Source organism: Curcuma longa, chromosome 17 (assembly GCF_044706935.1).
Source record: "Curcuma longa cultivar G26 ecotype Majalengka, Jawa Barat chromosome 17, ITB_CL_G26_1.1, whole genome shotgun sequence".
In the NCBI taxonomy this organism is placed as follows: Eukaryota; Viridiplantae; Streptophyta; class Magnoliopsida; order Zingiberales; family Zingiberaceae; genus Curcuma; species Curcuma longa.
In genome coordinates, this window is record NC_133877.1 from 10,651,140 (window position 1) to 10,669,012 (window position 17,873).

The 17,873-nt window shown below is 33.7% G+C and overlaps 1 protein-coding gene across 1 annotated transcript; it reads left to right on the forward strand.

The window, feature by feature from the left end:
- Positions 1-14,534: 14,534 nt before the first annotated feature.
- On the forward strand, positions 14,535-15,623 carry LOC141812015 (B3 domain-containing protein At2g36080-like). The gene has a single exon (XM_074700105.1). The coding sequence runs from the start codon at positions 14,587-14,589 to the stop codon at positions 15,493-15,495; it is 909 nt and encodes a 302-aa protein (XP_074556206.1). The 5' UTR covers positions 14,535-14,586; the 3' UTR covers positions 15,496-15,623.
- Positions 15,624-17,873: the final 2,250 nt, after the last annotated feature.

Here is a 17,873-nt window from a genome sequence, read left to right on the forward strand (position 1 = left end):
CCTCCTCGCCAGGCTGCGATATTGCTCGCCGCTCCCAGATCTGGCCAGAAGAGAGGGAAACGAGAGGGTAGAGAATCAGATCTTACCACGAGGGGTCACGTGCTTCGCGGGTTGGAGAGAATTGGTGTCGACGTCACTCGCATGCGTTCGAGACAGAAGCAGTGATGGGATTTAGAGTCAAGGTGGGATTTTATGTCCTAAAATTCAACGACGAACCATATCTTCATCCCTTAATCAGCTGAATCAGCGACAAATTCAAGTTGCATCGCTAACTCAGTGACGATTTCAAGTTTGGTCATTGATTCAGGTACGAAAATAGGGTTCGTCACTAAATTTATGATGAAATTAGGTTTTGTTGCAAAATTTGATATCAGGATCTGAAAATAACTCTAAATTTAAGGAGGAATTCTAATTTCAATACAAATCTTGCAACAAATCCTAAATTCATGGCAAATTTAGTGAAAAAAAGAATTTATCATAATATTTATGAATTAGGCACAAAATTAGCATTCATTAGCAAACAGAGAATTCATCATCAAATTAACGATGAATTACTTTTTCGTCATTAAATGATGACAAATTACATTTTGATCATCAATTAACAACAAAATTGACGACAAAATTAATTGTAGCGATGAATTTGATGATAAAATTTATTTATTGCTAAATGTATAATTAAATTATTTTTATTATAAAATTCATCATTGAAGGATAATGAAACAATACTTCGTCGTCCTTAATTTGATTATAGATTTACGATGAATATCATTCGTTGTTAAAATTCATCGGTAATCAAAATTTTTTTTTTAATGCTTGGTCTGTTTATTAATGAATCAGTCGACGTCACTACCATGACGATGCTGTTTCCTCGTAGCGCGTACTGTCGTTGTTCACTTAAGCCTGTTCCATCATAAAAACCACTCTCAGCGTATGAAAGTTCCTGCGACAAGACTTGATCAATTACTCGCACGAACCCAAGGTAAAGTGGGAAGAGTTGCATGTGGTTAATTCCTCCCTCCAAAGTTGAGGGCATATTGTAATGCAACAGGGCATATTATATATTTGATAGAATGATACTGTCAGTGATGGGTTGACGTGCCTCATACCGGGTTGAAGTTCCCATGGAAGGTATCAGCAATGTCCAATTGTTTTTATGCACCTGTTGCGTGATTGGTATTATTATATAGAATTCTAGAATATAAAAAGCACAAATTTTAGCGTCAAAGCTTGCAATGGCGACAGCTGAACGAAAAGTGTCCTCAGGCATACATGTTGAAGTTATCATTATTGTTTTCCTTTTCCTTTTTTATTTTTGTTGATTCCGGATGAATTGATTGTATATATATCGATCGAGCATACCACTTATTGGTGTAAATCATGCCCGTATGACTCGATCAGCTTGCTCCAGCCTCTTCCGGATTAAATAGATCATGGCGTGTCAAATTAATCTAGCTTGCCCCATGGGTCGGATCGGACAGCAAGAGTTCAGACAGCATGAGTTGGACACAAAGAAACAAAAGGACATAGTTCAATGATTGGTGGTATTGATGTCGTAAACATACATTACCATCTTGATTTTTGTTTTATATAAGGTATCTAGATCTTACAAGTCAACTAATCCTTAGATGTATGGTCCGACTTCACATTTCGTCCATCAAATAAATTCAACAAGCGATGTAACTTTTAACATGACATTCAACGTCACTAATTGTTCAAACAGTATATGCATGCACTACGTAAGTTTAGTTTTGAACTCTAATTGTTAGAGAAAAATACTCTATCTACCACTTACTACCATACCATACTCTGAGAATATATATATATATATATATATATATATATATATATATATATATATATATATATATATATATATATATAAAACCTATGAATCAAAAGGGAAATAGTTTATTGATTATGAGGAAGATATAGAAGACGAGACTTAGGCAACTAGCAAGCCAATATATGATAAGGAATAAGTTGGTGAGGTATTTTATGATGATGACTGTGCAACTTTGGTCATTTATAAGAATCTGCTAACTTCCAAAGATGACTCAAAGGAGATGATTGGGTTGGAGAGAAATCATCATATTGGTACTCAAGTTGTATAAGAAACCCCTACTGATGTAGTTGAGCGACAAGAAGAAGATACTGGTCAAGATAGAGTTGGATGGGAACCAAGTAATGTTGCTACTAGCTGATTGGTCAGACAATGCAAACTGACCGAAAATCATGGATTAGGATTGTATATTGGAAACCATTGAAATTGAAGAGAACAAGTTGTTGTCATCATAGTTCGATGCAATTGCACGGAACAGGGTGCACTAAGTGAAAATCTTACTCAGAAGGAGTAAAAATCTAATTTTATTAGGGAAAAACTAAATGTTACCGACATGAAAAGAAAAGGACTTGTGTGATGAAGAGATGAACTGAAGAAAGAAAATGCTAACATTGATGATGCTTAGAAGTTGGAGGAAATTGGAAAACAAAATCTTGAATTGCATTCAGTTGTAGTTTTTGTCGAACAACAGGCAATGAGTTTATTCCACAACCAACAAACCTCGTACTCTATTCTTGTTGTAGCTAACAGTTTTTCCTAGATGACCTATTTTGCAGCTTACAAGAAGACTATGAATGCATGTCATGTATTGTTGAGTTGACCTTGACAATATGATCACAGTGTTATCCACGATAGTCAGAAGAATACATATACCCTTAACATTAAAAGAATGAAGATTGTATTGGTGCCCCAATGGGAACGAGCCACTCATATCCCGATAGCCAATAATACTATTATACTTTCTATGTCTAGGTTTTTAGATGAGATGGAGCATGGAGACGTAATCTATGCTTTGTTGCCTTGCTAGACCTTAATTTACCAATTGAAGTACAATAGTTGCTAGGAGATTTTACCGAGTTGATGCTAGAGGATCTTCCTCTCGGTCTACAACCTACGAGAGTTACCCAACATCAAATTAACCCAAGGCCTAATCACGAGTATGAGTTCTTTTCAACCTGGGGCTGCTGATGTAGGAGAATCAAGGAGAATGATCAGTTCATGGCTGCTTGGCACGGGTGTGATTCATTCCATGTCTTGGCGAGGTGAAATCGAGTTTTCGAACAACCAATATGGCCAAGTCGTGTCCCTTGATATGACTGTATTGCATTCTATTCCTTAACGAAGTGAAACGATGTGTTCCAGTAGGTGTTCCTTGGCATGGCCATGCCCTAGGGCATGGCCAAGTCGTGCCAAAAGACTTGACCATGTGGCGCGGCCGCAATTCAAATGGATCGAGTTGACAAATGGTCTAATTTTAATCCTTTATGGTTTGTTTTGTTAGTTTTTTTTGAATTTTTTAGGCTATTTAAATACTTATTTTGGTTGATATTAGACATTTTATTTTTGGTAATAAAGTTTCTTTTCGCTTAAACCTAGAGGTGACTCCTCTACATTTATTGAGTTTTCTTTCTTCTACTTCTTTCTTTGCAATCCCTCTGAGAAAACTCGCTCATAAAATAATCGCTATTCTATCCCCAATGTCAAAATTTTAGACTCTTCAGCTTTGGGATTGAAAATGTTAGATCCTCACGAGTCTATGAGTATGGATCTCAACTTATTCCATATTTGTGCCTTTAAAAAATATAACAAACCCACCGATGGCCAAGTTAGTGTCCCCTTTCTTCTAAAGTTGTTAGTCAAGTTGGCATATGAATATGACTCAAAGTCTACTATTACTGACAAGACCAACATGATCAAGTCCAACCCTAATCTTCACCTCAACATTGTATAGAAGTGACGACAAGTGCTAAAGTAAAAGATGTGCCTGAGGTAACTCACGTCTAAAGACGATAAAGAAAGTACACAGTGTAGGAGTTGTAAAAAGATTTTTAGATGCAGACTTCTTATGGTTAAGCATCTTACTCACCATATAAAATTACACAACACTAGGATAGGTGCTCAAGGTGAGCTATTTTTATCAACGATAAGATTGCAAACTTTATTTGTTTTCAAATAAGAAAGTGAGAAAATGTCTTGCAAATTTTAGTATAAAGTGCAAAACATCATTTCCAACATTTGACTAAAAGTGACTTTGAATATTTTTGTGAAATCATATCTTCAACATCATTTTAGAAAAATATTTAGGAACGCAATGCATTTCACCACAATAAAAATATTCCATGAGTCACAAAAATAATTGATTAATATTTTTTTATCATGTAAATATAGAATATTATTAACTTTTGATGTTTGAAGTAGCAGTAGTAATTTACAATCATACATATGTTGCACTTCACATTAGATATACCACACTTGGTCTATTCCCCCATCTTTTACAAATTGCATTCTAATCTCTTTTAGTCTCATGTCAATTTTCTTCTAAGGATCACTTAAGAGTGGCTTATGACTTCATTTGGTGCACCTCTAGTTAGTATTGACTCAGTAATCATAATACCAATTTTATTAATGGTATAGAATTGATGTGGTGTGTAACAAAAATTACATGAAATGTGATTTGCACATGTCTATTCTCAATTGATCCTTTTTATGACTAAAAAAAAATCCAACATCATGCTTACAAATGTTTTATGCTAAGCTACAATAGTAAAACATGATATATATTTTATGACTCAAAAAGAGTCTATAATATGCTATAATAGTAAATTATGATATCTTTATTTTAAAGTGTCAAAATAAAATACATACGTATCTATAAATCTTAATGCCCATAATAATAAAAATATATATGTATCCATTAACATGGAGCATAAAATACCAAATATAGACTCTCGCTGAATAAGTACTTCATCCAAAAGAAGAACCACATATGCTCCACATGCAAATGAAACACACTTGGTTGCAAGTCCTTGGTGAGTGAATATGCTATCATGAAATATGTGCTGATATGCTCAATTGATACTTGACTATTATGAACTCTTTCTTAACCACTAAGAACTTAATGTCGATGTGTTTAGACTTCAACAAGATGTGATTATTCTTTAAATATAACTCAGTGGCTTTTTTTTCATAGTTAATCATCAATGACCTATCAATGCTATCAATAATCTTTAATTTTGTGATAAAGTTTCACAGTAATATCCCCTAACTAAATGTCTCATAGCATGCTATGAAATCTACCTCCATGATAGAAATAGCTATTAGTGACTATATATTTACACTCTTCCACGATATAGTTCCTCTAGCTATTATAAAGACATAGCTTGTAGTGGATCTCCTACTATCCATGCATCTAACAAAGTCAAAGTCTGAACATCAAATCACTTCGAGTGACTAGATCTCTGATATGTGAGTATGTAATCTTTTATTCTTTGTAAATAACATATAGGTCTCTCTATCACTTTCTAGTGATTCTATCTTAGATACTCAAATATCTGCCCAACATCCCTACTATGTACACTATATTTAGATGTGTACATACCTGAACATATATAAGACTCCTTGAAACTAAAGCATAAGTGAATTTTTGTACTTCTTTTATTTCAAATTTAAGTTGTGGACATTGTTGTGAACTAAATTTATCACCTCTTGACACAAGCGTGTCACCAAGTGCATAATTTTACATGTCATGTCTTTTAAGCACCTTTTCAATGTAGATCTTGTTGGTGCAATCAGCCTCCAAGATTTTAGTTGTGCTGATCAATATGTTTAAAGGAGAGTTTGGTTAAGGCTAGACAAATTAATGGAAAGTCTAAGTAGGCTAAGGGTAATTAGATGCTTGACAGTTGGGGAGAAGCCCTAATAGGTCAATGTTGATGTAGGCAAATGAGCAAGTGAGAAGTCCTACCAAGTCAATATTAACCTAGATAAGGGAAAGTCCAGACAGATTAAGGGTGATTTGATAGATAGCAAGGGAAGGTCGATCGGATGCTTGATAAAGAAAAAAATCCTAGGGGAGTGAATCATAGGTAATGGGAAGACTCAGAGGAGTAAATTCTGAGCAAAGGAAAAATCATAGGGGAGTAAACTCTAGATAATGAAAAGTCTTTAAAGAGTGAACTCCAAACAAGTGAGCCTAGTAGATCAGGTAGATTAAGTATTAGACTTATTTGTATGATGTTTTGCATGTTTATCTTGCAAAAAGCTGAGTTGGATGAAGACTCGAAAGACCAAAGCATGTCTAGAGACAGAACCAAGTTTGGATGACCGAAGCATATCCAGAGATTGAACCAAGTTTAAGCGATCGAACCCAAACTAGTTCAGGCTAGAATGTGCTGGTGTTATCGATCCAAGTGAGGTGGTCAATGGATAAAGTTTAACCAAGCTCCAGATGATTGAAAGTTGCCAAGTCAATCTGATGCAGAATCGAAGTGGATTGAACTTGTAACTGAGTCATCGAAGGTCCAAGCAATCGGAATGTCTTCTAAGCGACGGAACAAGTGTAGATCTGGGTCAATAAAAGGGAGGCATAGGCTCGAGGATTAATCAATCAATCAATTCCAAGATACTCTCATTTTGTGCTTGAAAGTCCCCAAAGCTCTGCTCATGCGATGTAGGAAGCGCTAGGAAGAGTATCCCTGTATTCAAGGCTTCCAGACTGGATCTTTTTATTTGTGCTTACTTTACTCTCCTATTCATTTTATTATATGTTAATTGTGTGTTTGTGATCAAACTTGTAAGAGGTTTCTCCACTGTCAAAAACTGCTTGGAACACAAAAAATGATAGTGGACTCGCATTGAGACATAACCTTGGATGTAGAAACCTGAGGGTTATGAACCAAATAAATTGGTATTGTTCTTGTAATTTATATTTATTATTCTTCTATGTACTAACTTATAGATAATAACAACATGAAAACAAAAAGGTGTATACGCTATTCACCCCCTAGAGTAGATCGATCCTACAGGCCTTTGTGATAGTCTAAGTATAAAACTGATCAGAAAGGAGAAAACGATAGTGGACTTGCATTGAGACATTGCCTTGGATGTAACAACTATAGGGGGTTGTGAACCAAGTCAATTGGTATTATTCTTTGTCTTGTTCTTGTAATTTATATTTATTTTCGTGCTACGTATTAACCTATAGATAAGAACAACATGAATGCAAAAAAGGTGTATACTCTATTCACCCCCTCTATAGTAGATTAATCCTACAGACCTTTTGTGATAGTCCTAAGTATACCCCTTAGAAGATCATGATAGATCTATATGCTCAACACAAAAGATGCATTAGATCCTTCATTTCAAAATGACAGGATAGAAATGTCTTTGTTTCATACAACAAAACTATATTATTGTTTGCTAGTAAAATATCATTTATATACAAAACAAGTATGATGAATTTGTTCCCATTAAACTTGACATATATACATTGATTAACAGTGTTTTAAAATAAATGAAAAAACAACCTGATCAAACTTTTGATACCATTGATGGAACACTAGCTTTAGAACATAAATAGATTTTTTTAATCTACTTACATATTAGGTACTCTGAGTCTTTCAACTTAAAGTTCTCTAGTTATACCATGTATATAGTCTCATCTATTTCTCTATTGAGAATTATATTATTTATGTCAATTTAGTGAAGCTTTAAATTATAATGAGCTATAAGTATTATGATTACCCTAAGAGAGTCGTTCGTTGAAACAAATAAGAAAGTCTCCTTATAATTAATATTCTCATTCTGAGTGAATCCCTTGATAACAAGACGAGTCTTATATTTTTTGACATTGCCCTTCGAATCCCATTTGATTTTAAAAATTTATTTTTAACCAATTGGTTTCAATCCTTTAGGCAGTTTTATAAGTTCTTAAATGTTATTGTATATTATAGACTTCATTTCTTCTTTCATGGCTTCGATCCACTTTTTAGGATTAAGACATAATTTGACTTCATGGAAATAAGTAGGATCACTTTCTAACCCTATATCAAACTTAAGCTCCTAGAGATAAACATAATCATATGAAATTATTGATCTTCTTTTCTTAGTAGATCTCCTTAAAGGCATTTACACTTGAAATGGTTGTGACATCTACTCAATCATAGAGACAATGCCTCAACTTGGGTTGATGGACCCTCTATTTGTGTTGAAGGTAGTACGAGAATATCTTGGTTAACTACTACAGGATTTGCAATTCTAATAGTGTTAGAAATCATTATCCTATCACTACCAATTGCAATAATAGTAAGCATAGTAGGATCGTAATGCTTTCTATTTTTCTTATTTTCATGCTCTCACTATCCTCAATAAATTTGACATTTTCTATCTTAAAAAATTGACTTGTTTGAGGGGTCATAAAACTTAAAGCCCTTATCCCTTTTAGAATAATCTATAAAATAATAACTGACAGTTCTTGAGTCTAGTTTTCTTTTATTAGAACTATAAGATCAAGTCTTAGTTGGACATCTTAGATGTGTAAATGTCTAATGGTAAGTCTTTTACTCATCCATAGCTTATATGAGATTTTTGTCACTGCCTTATCTCATAAAGAATTCGATAAAGAAGAAAAAATCATCATACTTCTTACCATATCTTTTAGGGTATGATTGTATCGCTCAACTATACTATTTTGATGAGGAGTACTAGGCAAGTTATATGGAGGGGCGATCCCACTTTCAATAAGGTATTATACAAAAGGGCCAAGATGTTCACTAGATCTGTTATATCTACCATAGTGTTCACCACCATAGTTATATTTCATGACCTTAATCCTTTTACCTAGTTAATTTTCAACTTTAACTTTAAAGAGTTTGAACATGTGCAAGGATTGTGACTTCTCATGAATAAGGTACAATAACTGTATCGTGAATAGTTGTCTATGAAACTAATAAAATATGCTTGACCATTCTAAGAAGTCTTAGGAAATGATCCATATGTATTAGTTATAAAACTTCATTATACCGATTTGCACCGTTATTCCTTTTGTAAGTTATTTTCTCTTTAAAATATTCTATGCAGACATCAAAGTCTAACATATAAAGGGAATCAAGAATCCCTTGTGACATTAACCTTTCTAGATATATTTTAGATATATGTTCTAAACACTTATGTCATAATATGGATGAATTCACATTCGTCAAATTACACTTTTTACCACTTATATGTATTATTTCGTTGTCAGTAGAAGTCATGGTGTTTAATGTATATATCTTATCAATTAAAGAATCAGTGCCAATCAAAATTGAATTTTGAAAGATACTAAATTTTTCATTTTTAGATGAACAAAAATACTCTAATTTATCTAGATAAGAAATAGAAATCAAATTCCATCTAAAATATGGTACTATAAAAGTGTGTTTCAAATATAGAAATATATTGATTTCTAAATAAAGCATAAAAACATCTATCGCTTTTAGTTTAGTTTTTTTTAAATTTTTCTTTAGATGTATCTTTCACTATCAATTAGTAGTCATTTATTGAGATAATCTGTATAGTAATACTTATGTGAGTAATAATACCAGTATCAACCCACTAAGTATCTATAGGTACAGTAGTGAATTAAATTGATTTCTAAAGTAATAAAATTGATAAATATACCTTATCAATTAAAGAATTAGTACCAATCAAAATTGAATTTTGAAAGATACTAAATGTTTCATTTTCAGATGAACAAGAATACTCTAATTTATCTAGACAAGAAATAGAAATCAAATTCCACCTAAAATATGGTACTATAAAAGTGTGTTTCAAATATAGAAATATATTGATTTCTAAATAAAGCATAAAAACATCTATCGCTTTTACTGTAGTTTTTTTTTAAATTTTCTTTAGATGTATCTTTCACTATCAATTAGTAGTTGTTTATTGAGATAATCTGTATAGTAATACTTATGTGAGTAATAACACCAGTATCTACCCACTAAGTATCCATAGGTACAGTAGTAAAATTGACTTCTAAAGTAATAAAATTGAGAAATATACTTTTCTTAATACGCTAGTTAACATACTTGAGACCATCTTTCTTTAGATGACCTTTTTTCTTGCAAAAGTAACAAGTTGATTCGGGTCTTATTTCTTTTACACCTTATGACTAGAAGTCCCAGATTTTGTAGTGTGCTGAATTACCCTTACCCTTATCATTGGCCCTTTTTTGTTTCTTGCTCATACCCTGAGAGGTGGATGCTAGACGAGCACGAGCACTCTCAGATGTCCCATGCCTTAATCTCTTCTCATCTTACACATAAGCTTATTTAGAGTCTCCTTTTCCTTTTGAGTATTATAGGTAATCTTAAAATGAGTGAACTGCGCAGGGAGAGATATCAAGATTAGGTGCACAAGGATGCTCTTAGACATCTCTGTCTTTATTGTCTGAAGTCTCGTTACCAAATTGGACATCTCCATAATGTACTCTCTTATATTGCGCTTTCTATTGTACCACATTAAGATAAGTTTCGTAAGAATCATAGTTGTCTAGTCCTTTTTATTTGAAGTGAATTAGTTTGCTATTTGTTTTAGGAAAGTTTTAACATCCACCTCCTTGAAAATTAAGCCTCTGATGGAGTCTGAAATCGACATCTTCATAATCATCTGACTCATGCGATGGGGTCATTCCCACTTCTTAAATGCAATCGACATCTTCATAATCATCAGACTCATGCGATGGGGTTATTCCCACTTCTCAAATGCAGCTCTCTGATTGACATTACTTCACTAATTAGAGGTACAGAATGATCCTGCTTGAATGCATGGTCCAGATTCATACAACCCAATAGAACCATATAATGTTCTTTCCATTTTATAAAATTAGTACTAGTAAGGACCGACAAGTTGTTAATGTTAGCAGATATTGAGTGTGCTATAAAAAAAAAGAGGGGAGAACAAAGTTCATGTTATAATCAAAACATGCACATACATATAAGTAAATACTAACAAACATAAATAAATATGCATGTGTGTGAGCCCGTAACAAGATACTAAGCATAACATTATATTTAGTCATTGGACTAAGATGCAACTTATTAGTTGTATTATTTATACATAGCTCATAATATCCTTAATCAACCATAAAATATACCTTTGTTTAGACTGATATATTATGCACATGATTCACAAAATTAAACTTTATATTAGCTACCTTTACATATATTTGGCCTAAAATAATCCCTTTGGGCTAATTATTTTTACCATAGATATATGTTCATCTACATAAAATATGTACTAAATCTACCTAATAGTTCTTTTCAATTTAATAATAATATTAGTTTAACTTAGTAATATTTGTGTAAATAGATACATCAAAAAACTTAAAAAGTAGAATTGAACCATAATAGTCAATTGATCCTTAACAACAGTCGAGTGATGTAAGTATTAGTTGACTGTACCTAAATGGCAATCAATTGATGCGAATCAGTCGAGTGCATCAATCAACTAAAAATTTTCAGTGCACAACAATCGGCTAATTGAATCAGTCAAGTGCACTAATCAATCAAAAAACTTTCTATGTGAGATCCTGTGCATAATAGTCGACTGATTGAATCAGTCAAGTGCTCCAGTCGATTAAAAAATTATATGCATGACCTTGTTCACAATAGTTGATTGGTCCTTATTGTAGTTGACTTGATATCAGTCGAGTGCTCTAGTCAATTAAAAAAATTTTATGCACTACTTTATGCACTTCAATTGATTAGTTGACTACACCAGTCGACTATGTAAAATTCTATCCTTTTTTTATAGAACAAACAAGATAGTTACAATTGAAAATAGTGGTAGTTACCTAAATCCCATTGCTATTCTTCATGTTCTTCATGAAAACTCACAATTTTGGTTTTTCAAATGCAAAAATTTGAAGAATATACATGTTTTAACGCATCAAAATTTTGCATCCTTACACTATAAAATTAATGACAATCTAACTTGTGGCTTTAATACCACGTAATGGATAATCTAAAATGCATTATGCTACCACATATTAAAAACAAAACAATTAAAACACTGGATCTTGTCACGATATGTATAGCAATATACGAAAGAATAAAGAACAGAAGAAATAAACTATTAATCTTGGCATTAATCCAGAGACATTGTCATTTTGATAGTCATTGGAGCAATCTTAAGATCGAGAATGAAAAATACAGTGCTTGGTCTTCCGTAGGAGTTATGGGGACGACTACCAATCATAACCCTATGGAGACCACAACCCTTTATATATCTTTACACCTTTGTTCATTATCATCTCATCAATAATAACAGAAAAGGGATTAACAAGTTTCTACATATATAATTCACACTCATTAAATCAAACCCACGATTAAATACCCATTAAATCACTTTCTTGGGTTTAATCCTTAATGACAAATTTGTATGTTATAAATTCACATATAAACCCATCGAACGGACAAATCAAATCTAACATTAAGGTAAATGGCTCCTTTTGTCTCACAATCATCACTTGTTGATTGTCACATCATTCAGCAACCTCAATCCCAACAAAAGAAAAGGGTCAACTTGTTACTAAGGCATCACTTGTGTCTAATAGTGGAAAAAAATAAATTGGGCAAAAATAAAAAAGAGCACCCCTTTTTTGAATCATCATATCATATGAGCGTTCCTCTTTCATTTTTTATCAAAAGAATATCCCAACCCATCATCCCCTTGTAAAATGATACAACTACCCTCAAGTATACTATTTGATATTATTATTTCCTATTACACACATTAAATCTTGAAATGTTGGTCAGTTGTATAAACAAGACAAGTCCACCTTATAGCAGCTACTACACTGTAGCTGCTATAAATGTTATAGTAGTTATAGTTTCATAATTACTACAATAGTTATATCAGCTATAGTTTATTAGCAATTATAATGTGAATATTATTGGACATGACAAATCTAAATTATAGAAGTTATAGTTTAGTAGCTATTACAATGTGAATATTGATGAATATGTCAAATCTGCATGGTAGCACCTACAAAATTATAGTTGCTACAAAGTGAATATTTTTAAATAGATTGAGTATACATTGTAGTAATAATGAAATCATAACTGCTACAATATGAATATTATTGAACAGGTCAAGTCCATTAGAATGGTTTAGAGTTTAAACTTGAAATTAACCTATCAAAAAAATCAAAATCAATTTGTCAAAAAGTCAAAATTAACAAAACAGTGCATTTACAAGTAGCTGTGTAATTTTACAAAGGGGTTGATGGAGTGAGGCATCCTTTTAATAAAAAAAAAAATCAAAAAGGAACACCCCTTTTATGATTCCAATAAAAAGGGATGCCCCTTTGATTATTGCCCAATTAAATTTATAGATTTTTTTCACTCATTGCCTTGATACTATACTTTAGTGAATTGAAGACAATAAAATCTCTCTAAAGCAGATAGCTAAAGTATGATGACTATTGAGGCCATAATTATTGTAAATGGATATAATTTTATGGGTAAATATATATTAAACAAGATCATACTTCATTTTATATTTGGATGATATAAAAATTAAAAAACATTGAAATTTAACAATATTGAACTTGCATCTTAATGCTAAGAACAATTTAATCTAGTTAACACAATTCATGGATTTGTTTACAAATATATCTAAGGGTTGGTTGTGATCTTACTTTTTTTTAATTTTTTTAATTCAAATACATAAATTTTTAATAATTCTATTTATATCTATAAAGTTTAGTATTTCAAATGATCTATACTAAAAATGAATCTTGTAAATTTACATATTGGATTAATGATTTAGCTAAATCACAAGGATAATTATAATGTGAATTTAGTTTGAAAAAATGTCAAACCTTTATTAAATATTGATAAATTTTAATAAAAAAACTTAAAACAAGCTTGATAAGGTAAACAAACAACCTTGAATACCACCATGCTCGAGCCCAACTATGTGTTTACTATAGAATAACAAAAAAAAATCATTAAGGAAAGACAAATTGAGACGGTGCTAAGTAAATATTTGATGCGCCAAAATTTAAAGATCCACCTCAAACCCAATGAGTTTTGAATGGATATCATACAATACATAGACATACTCTATAACATTCTGATTAAATGCGTTCATTGTATGGATAAGCATATCTATCATTATATATACAACCAACCCTAAATTGTTCTATTGACCAACTGTTGTACTAAACCTTCAATTAAATATTATCTCATTACCAAACCTAAACTCCACTCTCGATCAAATGTTGTACCACCAATTAACTTATCCTTATGGATCTCTTACACACAAGATTAATTAATCCCTAGCTAACTAGCTAGCTAGTGATATATATAATTCCATGCTTTGATGTTTCCTCTTCATCAAAATTAGACTAAGGCAGTTTGTCCTTGCTACAACATGCTCTACCTCTTCATCACAAGCTTTCTCCTGCTAGATGGACCCCCATTTGCCATTGCTGAAACCTGAAAGAGACAACACGAGATCGATGTCCCTTTGCAAAGCTACTATTACTGTGTTAGTTTTACAGTTTACTTCCCTGTACATGCTTCCAATATTACTTAATTAACAACACCAGCACGGGCTGTAATAAGATAAAATACCCACCTAATCAACGTGTTCTTCTGCAACAAAATCTCCATCATTGGTCAATGGCAACCCTCCTTCCCCTCTTCATTCCTTCGGGTAGCTAGCTAGCTGAAATCAAGCTGCCTGGATTGATTCTTGAGATGGAGCTGGGAGATGGAAGAAGTGCGTTTTCTATAACTACTGAGCGGGGAGAGGTGTGGAGGCATGCTCCCTCTTCTTCTTCTTCTTCTTCCGCTCCGTTCAAGTGGAAGGAAGGTGATTACTTTTGGGGCACGGACAAGGAGGCGATGTTTGATAAAGTGGTGACGCCGAGCGACGTCGGAAAGCTCAACCGGCTGGTGATCCCCAAGCAGCACGCCGAGAAGTACTTCCCGTTGGGCGACGCTGGCGGCCGGAACCGGAGCGGGATGATGCTCGCCTTCGAGGACCGTAACGGCGAGTCGTGGTGCTTCCGGTACTGCTACTGGGGCAGCAGCCAGAGCTACGTAATGACTAAGGGGTGGAGCCGCTTCGTGAAGGAGAAGCGCCTCGACGCGGGGGATGCCATCGCCTTCGGCCGCGGCGTCGGGGAGCTCGGTCGGGACCGGCTTTATATAGACTGGAAGCGAAGGCCGGAGAGACGCCCTCTTCGTGGAATCTCCTTCGGCCACTTCTTCATGCCGCCGCCTCTAGCAGCCCTGGTAGGATCCAACGCCGGCGCCTCCCCGTCCGCTAACGTGCAGCAGGTAGTTTTCTTTCACCCTCCTGCCGCGCTGCAGCCAGTTCAGGTCGATCCTCCGCCGGATAACAACCGGCAGACGAGAGACAAGGGCGTGTGGCTTTTTGGGGTAAATCTCCTCACCAGGCAGACGGATGCTGGAGGCTCTAGCGACTTCATATCATCCCTGAAGTCGCCTGCGGCGGCCGCTCTCCTGCCTCTCCTTCAGTCGCAGCACAACTGCGTCGAATCTTCCCAGGGCTCATCGTCCTCACTGGATCTCGATTCTTCACTACTGACAAAGATAGATCCCTGGAAACTGAAACTGGAGAAAGCTCGGAGAGGTTCTTAAATTCTCTTCTATGTTATTTCCCAGCATACTTAAGATTTGATTATGTTTGTATCTAAATTAAATTCAAGTTTCAATTGAATATGCTGAAAGATACAAGATCTTGTAAGCCTACATGAGATTAATACATAAGAAAGAATATGTAATGTGAGTTTTTCTTTCTTTCTTTCTACTTTCTATATGCATATAATCAGGTTTTCTCAGCTTTATCTTTCAGCAAAAACTATTACATCTTTCATGGAAGACAAAGAGTGCTGGAACAACACAGGTTAGGTCTAACTACATCTGCTCATATTTTGATAATCATAAAGAGAACATGAACCTCCATGAACATCACCTGCATGAGTACTGCTTAGCCATTGTTTCTACTCAGTTGTCAAATACTAAAACACAACTCTCGGAAACATGTTTACTGTTTCATTATATTATATATACATCACATCACTTGTTCAAATGTCCAGGTGCCCATTTGATGGCAATAAGGGGAAAAGATATTGCCTGGAGATGAATTGAACTTTAATAATTAATCTCAGACTTTCCATTGATAGGTTCCTGTAGAATGTAGTTGTAAGTACATGCATGGGTATGATGGCATGCTAAATCTGATCAGTACAGCTGCTGTCGGTTATCACAGAACTGGTTATTGACATGCAGTTGTTGCATTAATTCTTGGTTCTCCCACACACTACTATATGATACTTAATTGTTTTTAAGAAAGTGTGAGAGTTTAATCAGAATCCAGGCTAAAACACTGCCTACTTAGTAAAATAATTTTACTGTCTTGTTAATCATAAAATTGTTGTGTAATATAAGTAGTTGTGTTATGTAATAAGTCATGTAAAATACTAAACTTTATGCATTTTGTTTTGGGAAACTACTGAAACCAAGAGACTGTAGATGCTTGAGTTGCAATCTTCTAAGACAAATATGGATACAATATCTTTACTCTAGATTTGGTATCTAAGTGAGATCTTTTCTATGATTAGGATTTTTTTTTAAAAAGCAAGAGCCATGTAGAAAGATCACAAAGTGATGTGATGGGGTGTATCCACTCCTAACTAGTCATACAACCCTAATTCTTTTTTCTTATTTATCTCCTCGTCTCTTTGCATCAATATAACAAATATTCTTTTCTATTCCTTAATCTTAATCTCTTTGTTCTTATACTATTGTATGGGTTTATTTTTTATGTCACCTTTCATGGCATGTGATTTGATCTCTCTCTCACACACACACATGCACACACACCCATTTGTGCACAATTTCTTTTAGTTGATTGGTTGTAGGTGGTGAAAAAGTGATAGTTTACCCTTGTTCGACAAGTTAACTAATAGAGATTAAATTCATGGAAAATTGAAGAACATGAATGATATTGGGAATGTTTATTGATAGGATGTCCAAAAGATGTTATAGTGATGAGATTGCAATCAATTGTTTGTATTTTTGCTGAAAATGATCAATTTAAGAGTAATTATTGTATGATGAAAACTCTTTCATATATAATGTAGTAGATAGGGAAATAACCATAGGTAAATCAAACTAATTACCAAAAGATAGGTCATGTGAATTGAGCACGAACGAGATTGTTTAGATTACCGAACTCAAGTCAGACAATACATTGTCCTAGGATGGTATGCACAAAATTAGGACGAGACAATTGATTTTAGTTGTAAGGTTGTGGTGGTTTCAACTATGGTGATCAATAAATGGAGCAAGGGCAACAATTATCCAACATCAATTAGGTGGCATATATAGGCAAGAGTGGTCATTCGGAACAATAAGGTAGTGTGGCAATAGAACTCCAATAAAGTCGATGGGTGATTGACAAGAAATAGTTTAGTAGAAGTAGGAGAATAGAGGAAAAAGCAATATCGAAAGGGAAGGAGAGGTTTAGATAAACTATGAATCTTGTAAACGAATTGTTCTAATACCATGTTAGTATTGCAAAGGAGTTGTTATATTCAATGCATGTTGATTTTAATAGATGAGTCCTCTTTATAGAGATGATAACATGTGACAACAAAGGAAAATACATATATGATGTTATGTCGTTGTAAGTAAGAAAAAATTTCTATAGAAGAAGAGAATAATCATAAACAAATCAAACCAAATCACATAGAGAAGATTTAGAATAATCTCCTTCAATACTTTTATCCTTTATTTTTGATTTTTTTTGTTTCATTTATGTAGTGCTTATACACAACATGCCACCACTAATCTATTGTGGACTTCTTGTTGTTTATCTTGAACCCACCTTTAGACTCTATCCATGATAATATTACTCATATATTTTATGAGACTCCAATAGTCACAATAGCACATAAAAATACCGAGGAGAATGAAATTTGATTTGATCCTCCTTTAGATCTAATATAAAACTA

What these genes read in the sequence shown, in the direction of transcription:
- LOC141812015 (XM_074700105.1), top strand. Translation starts at nt 14,587, where the DNA reads ATGGAGCTGGGAGATGGAAGAAGTGCGTTTTCTATAACTACTGAGCGG.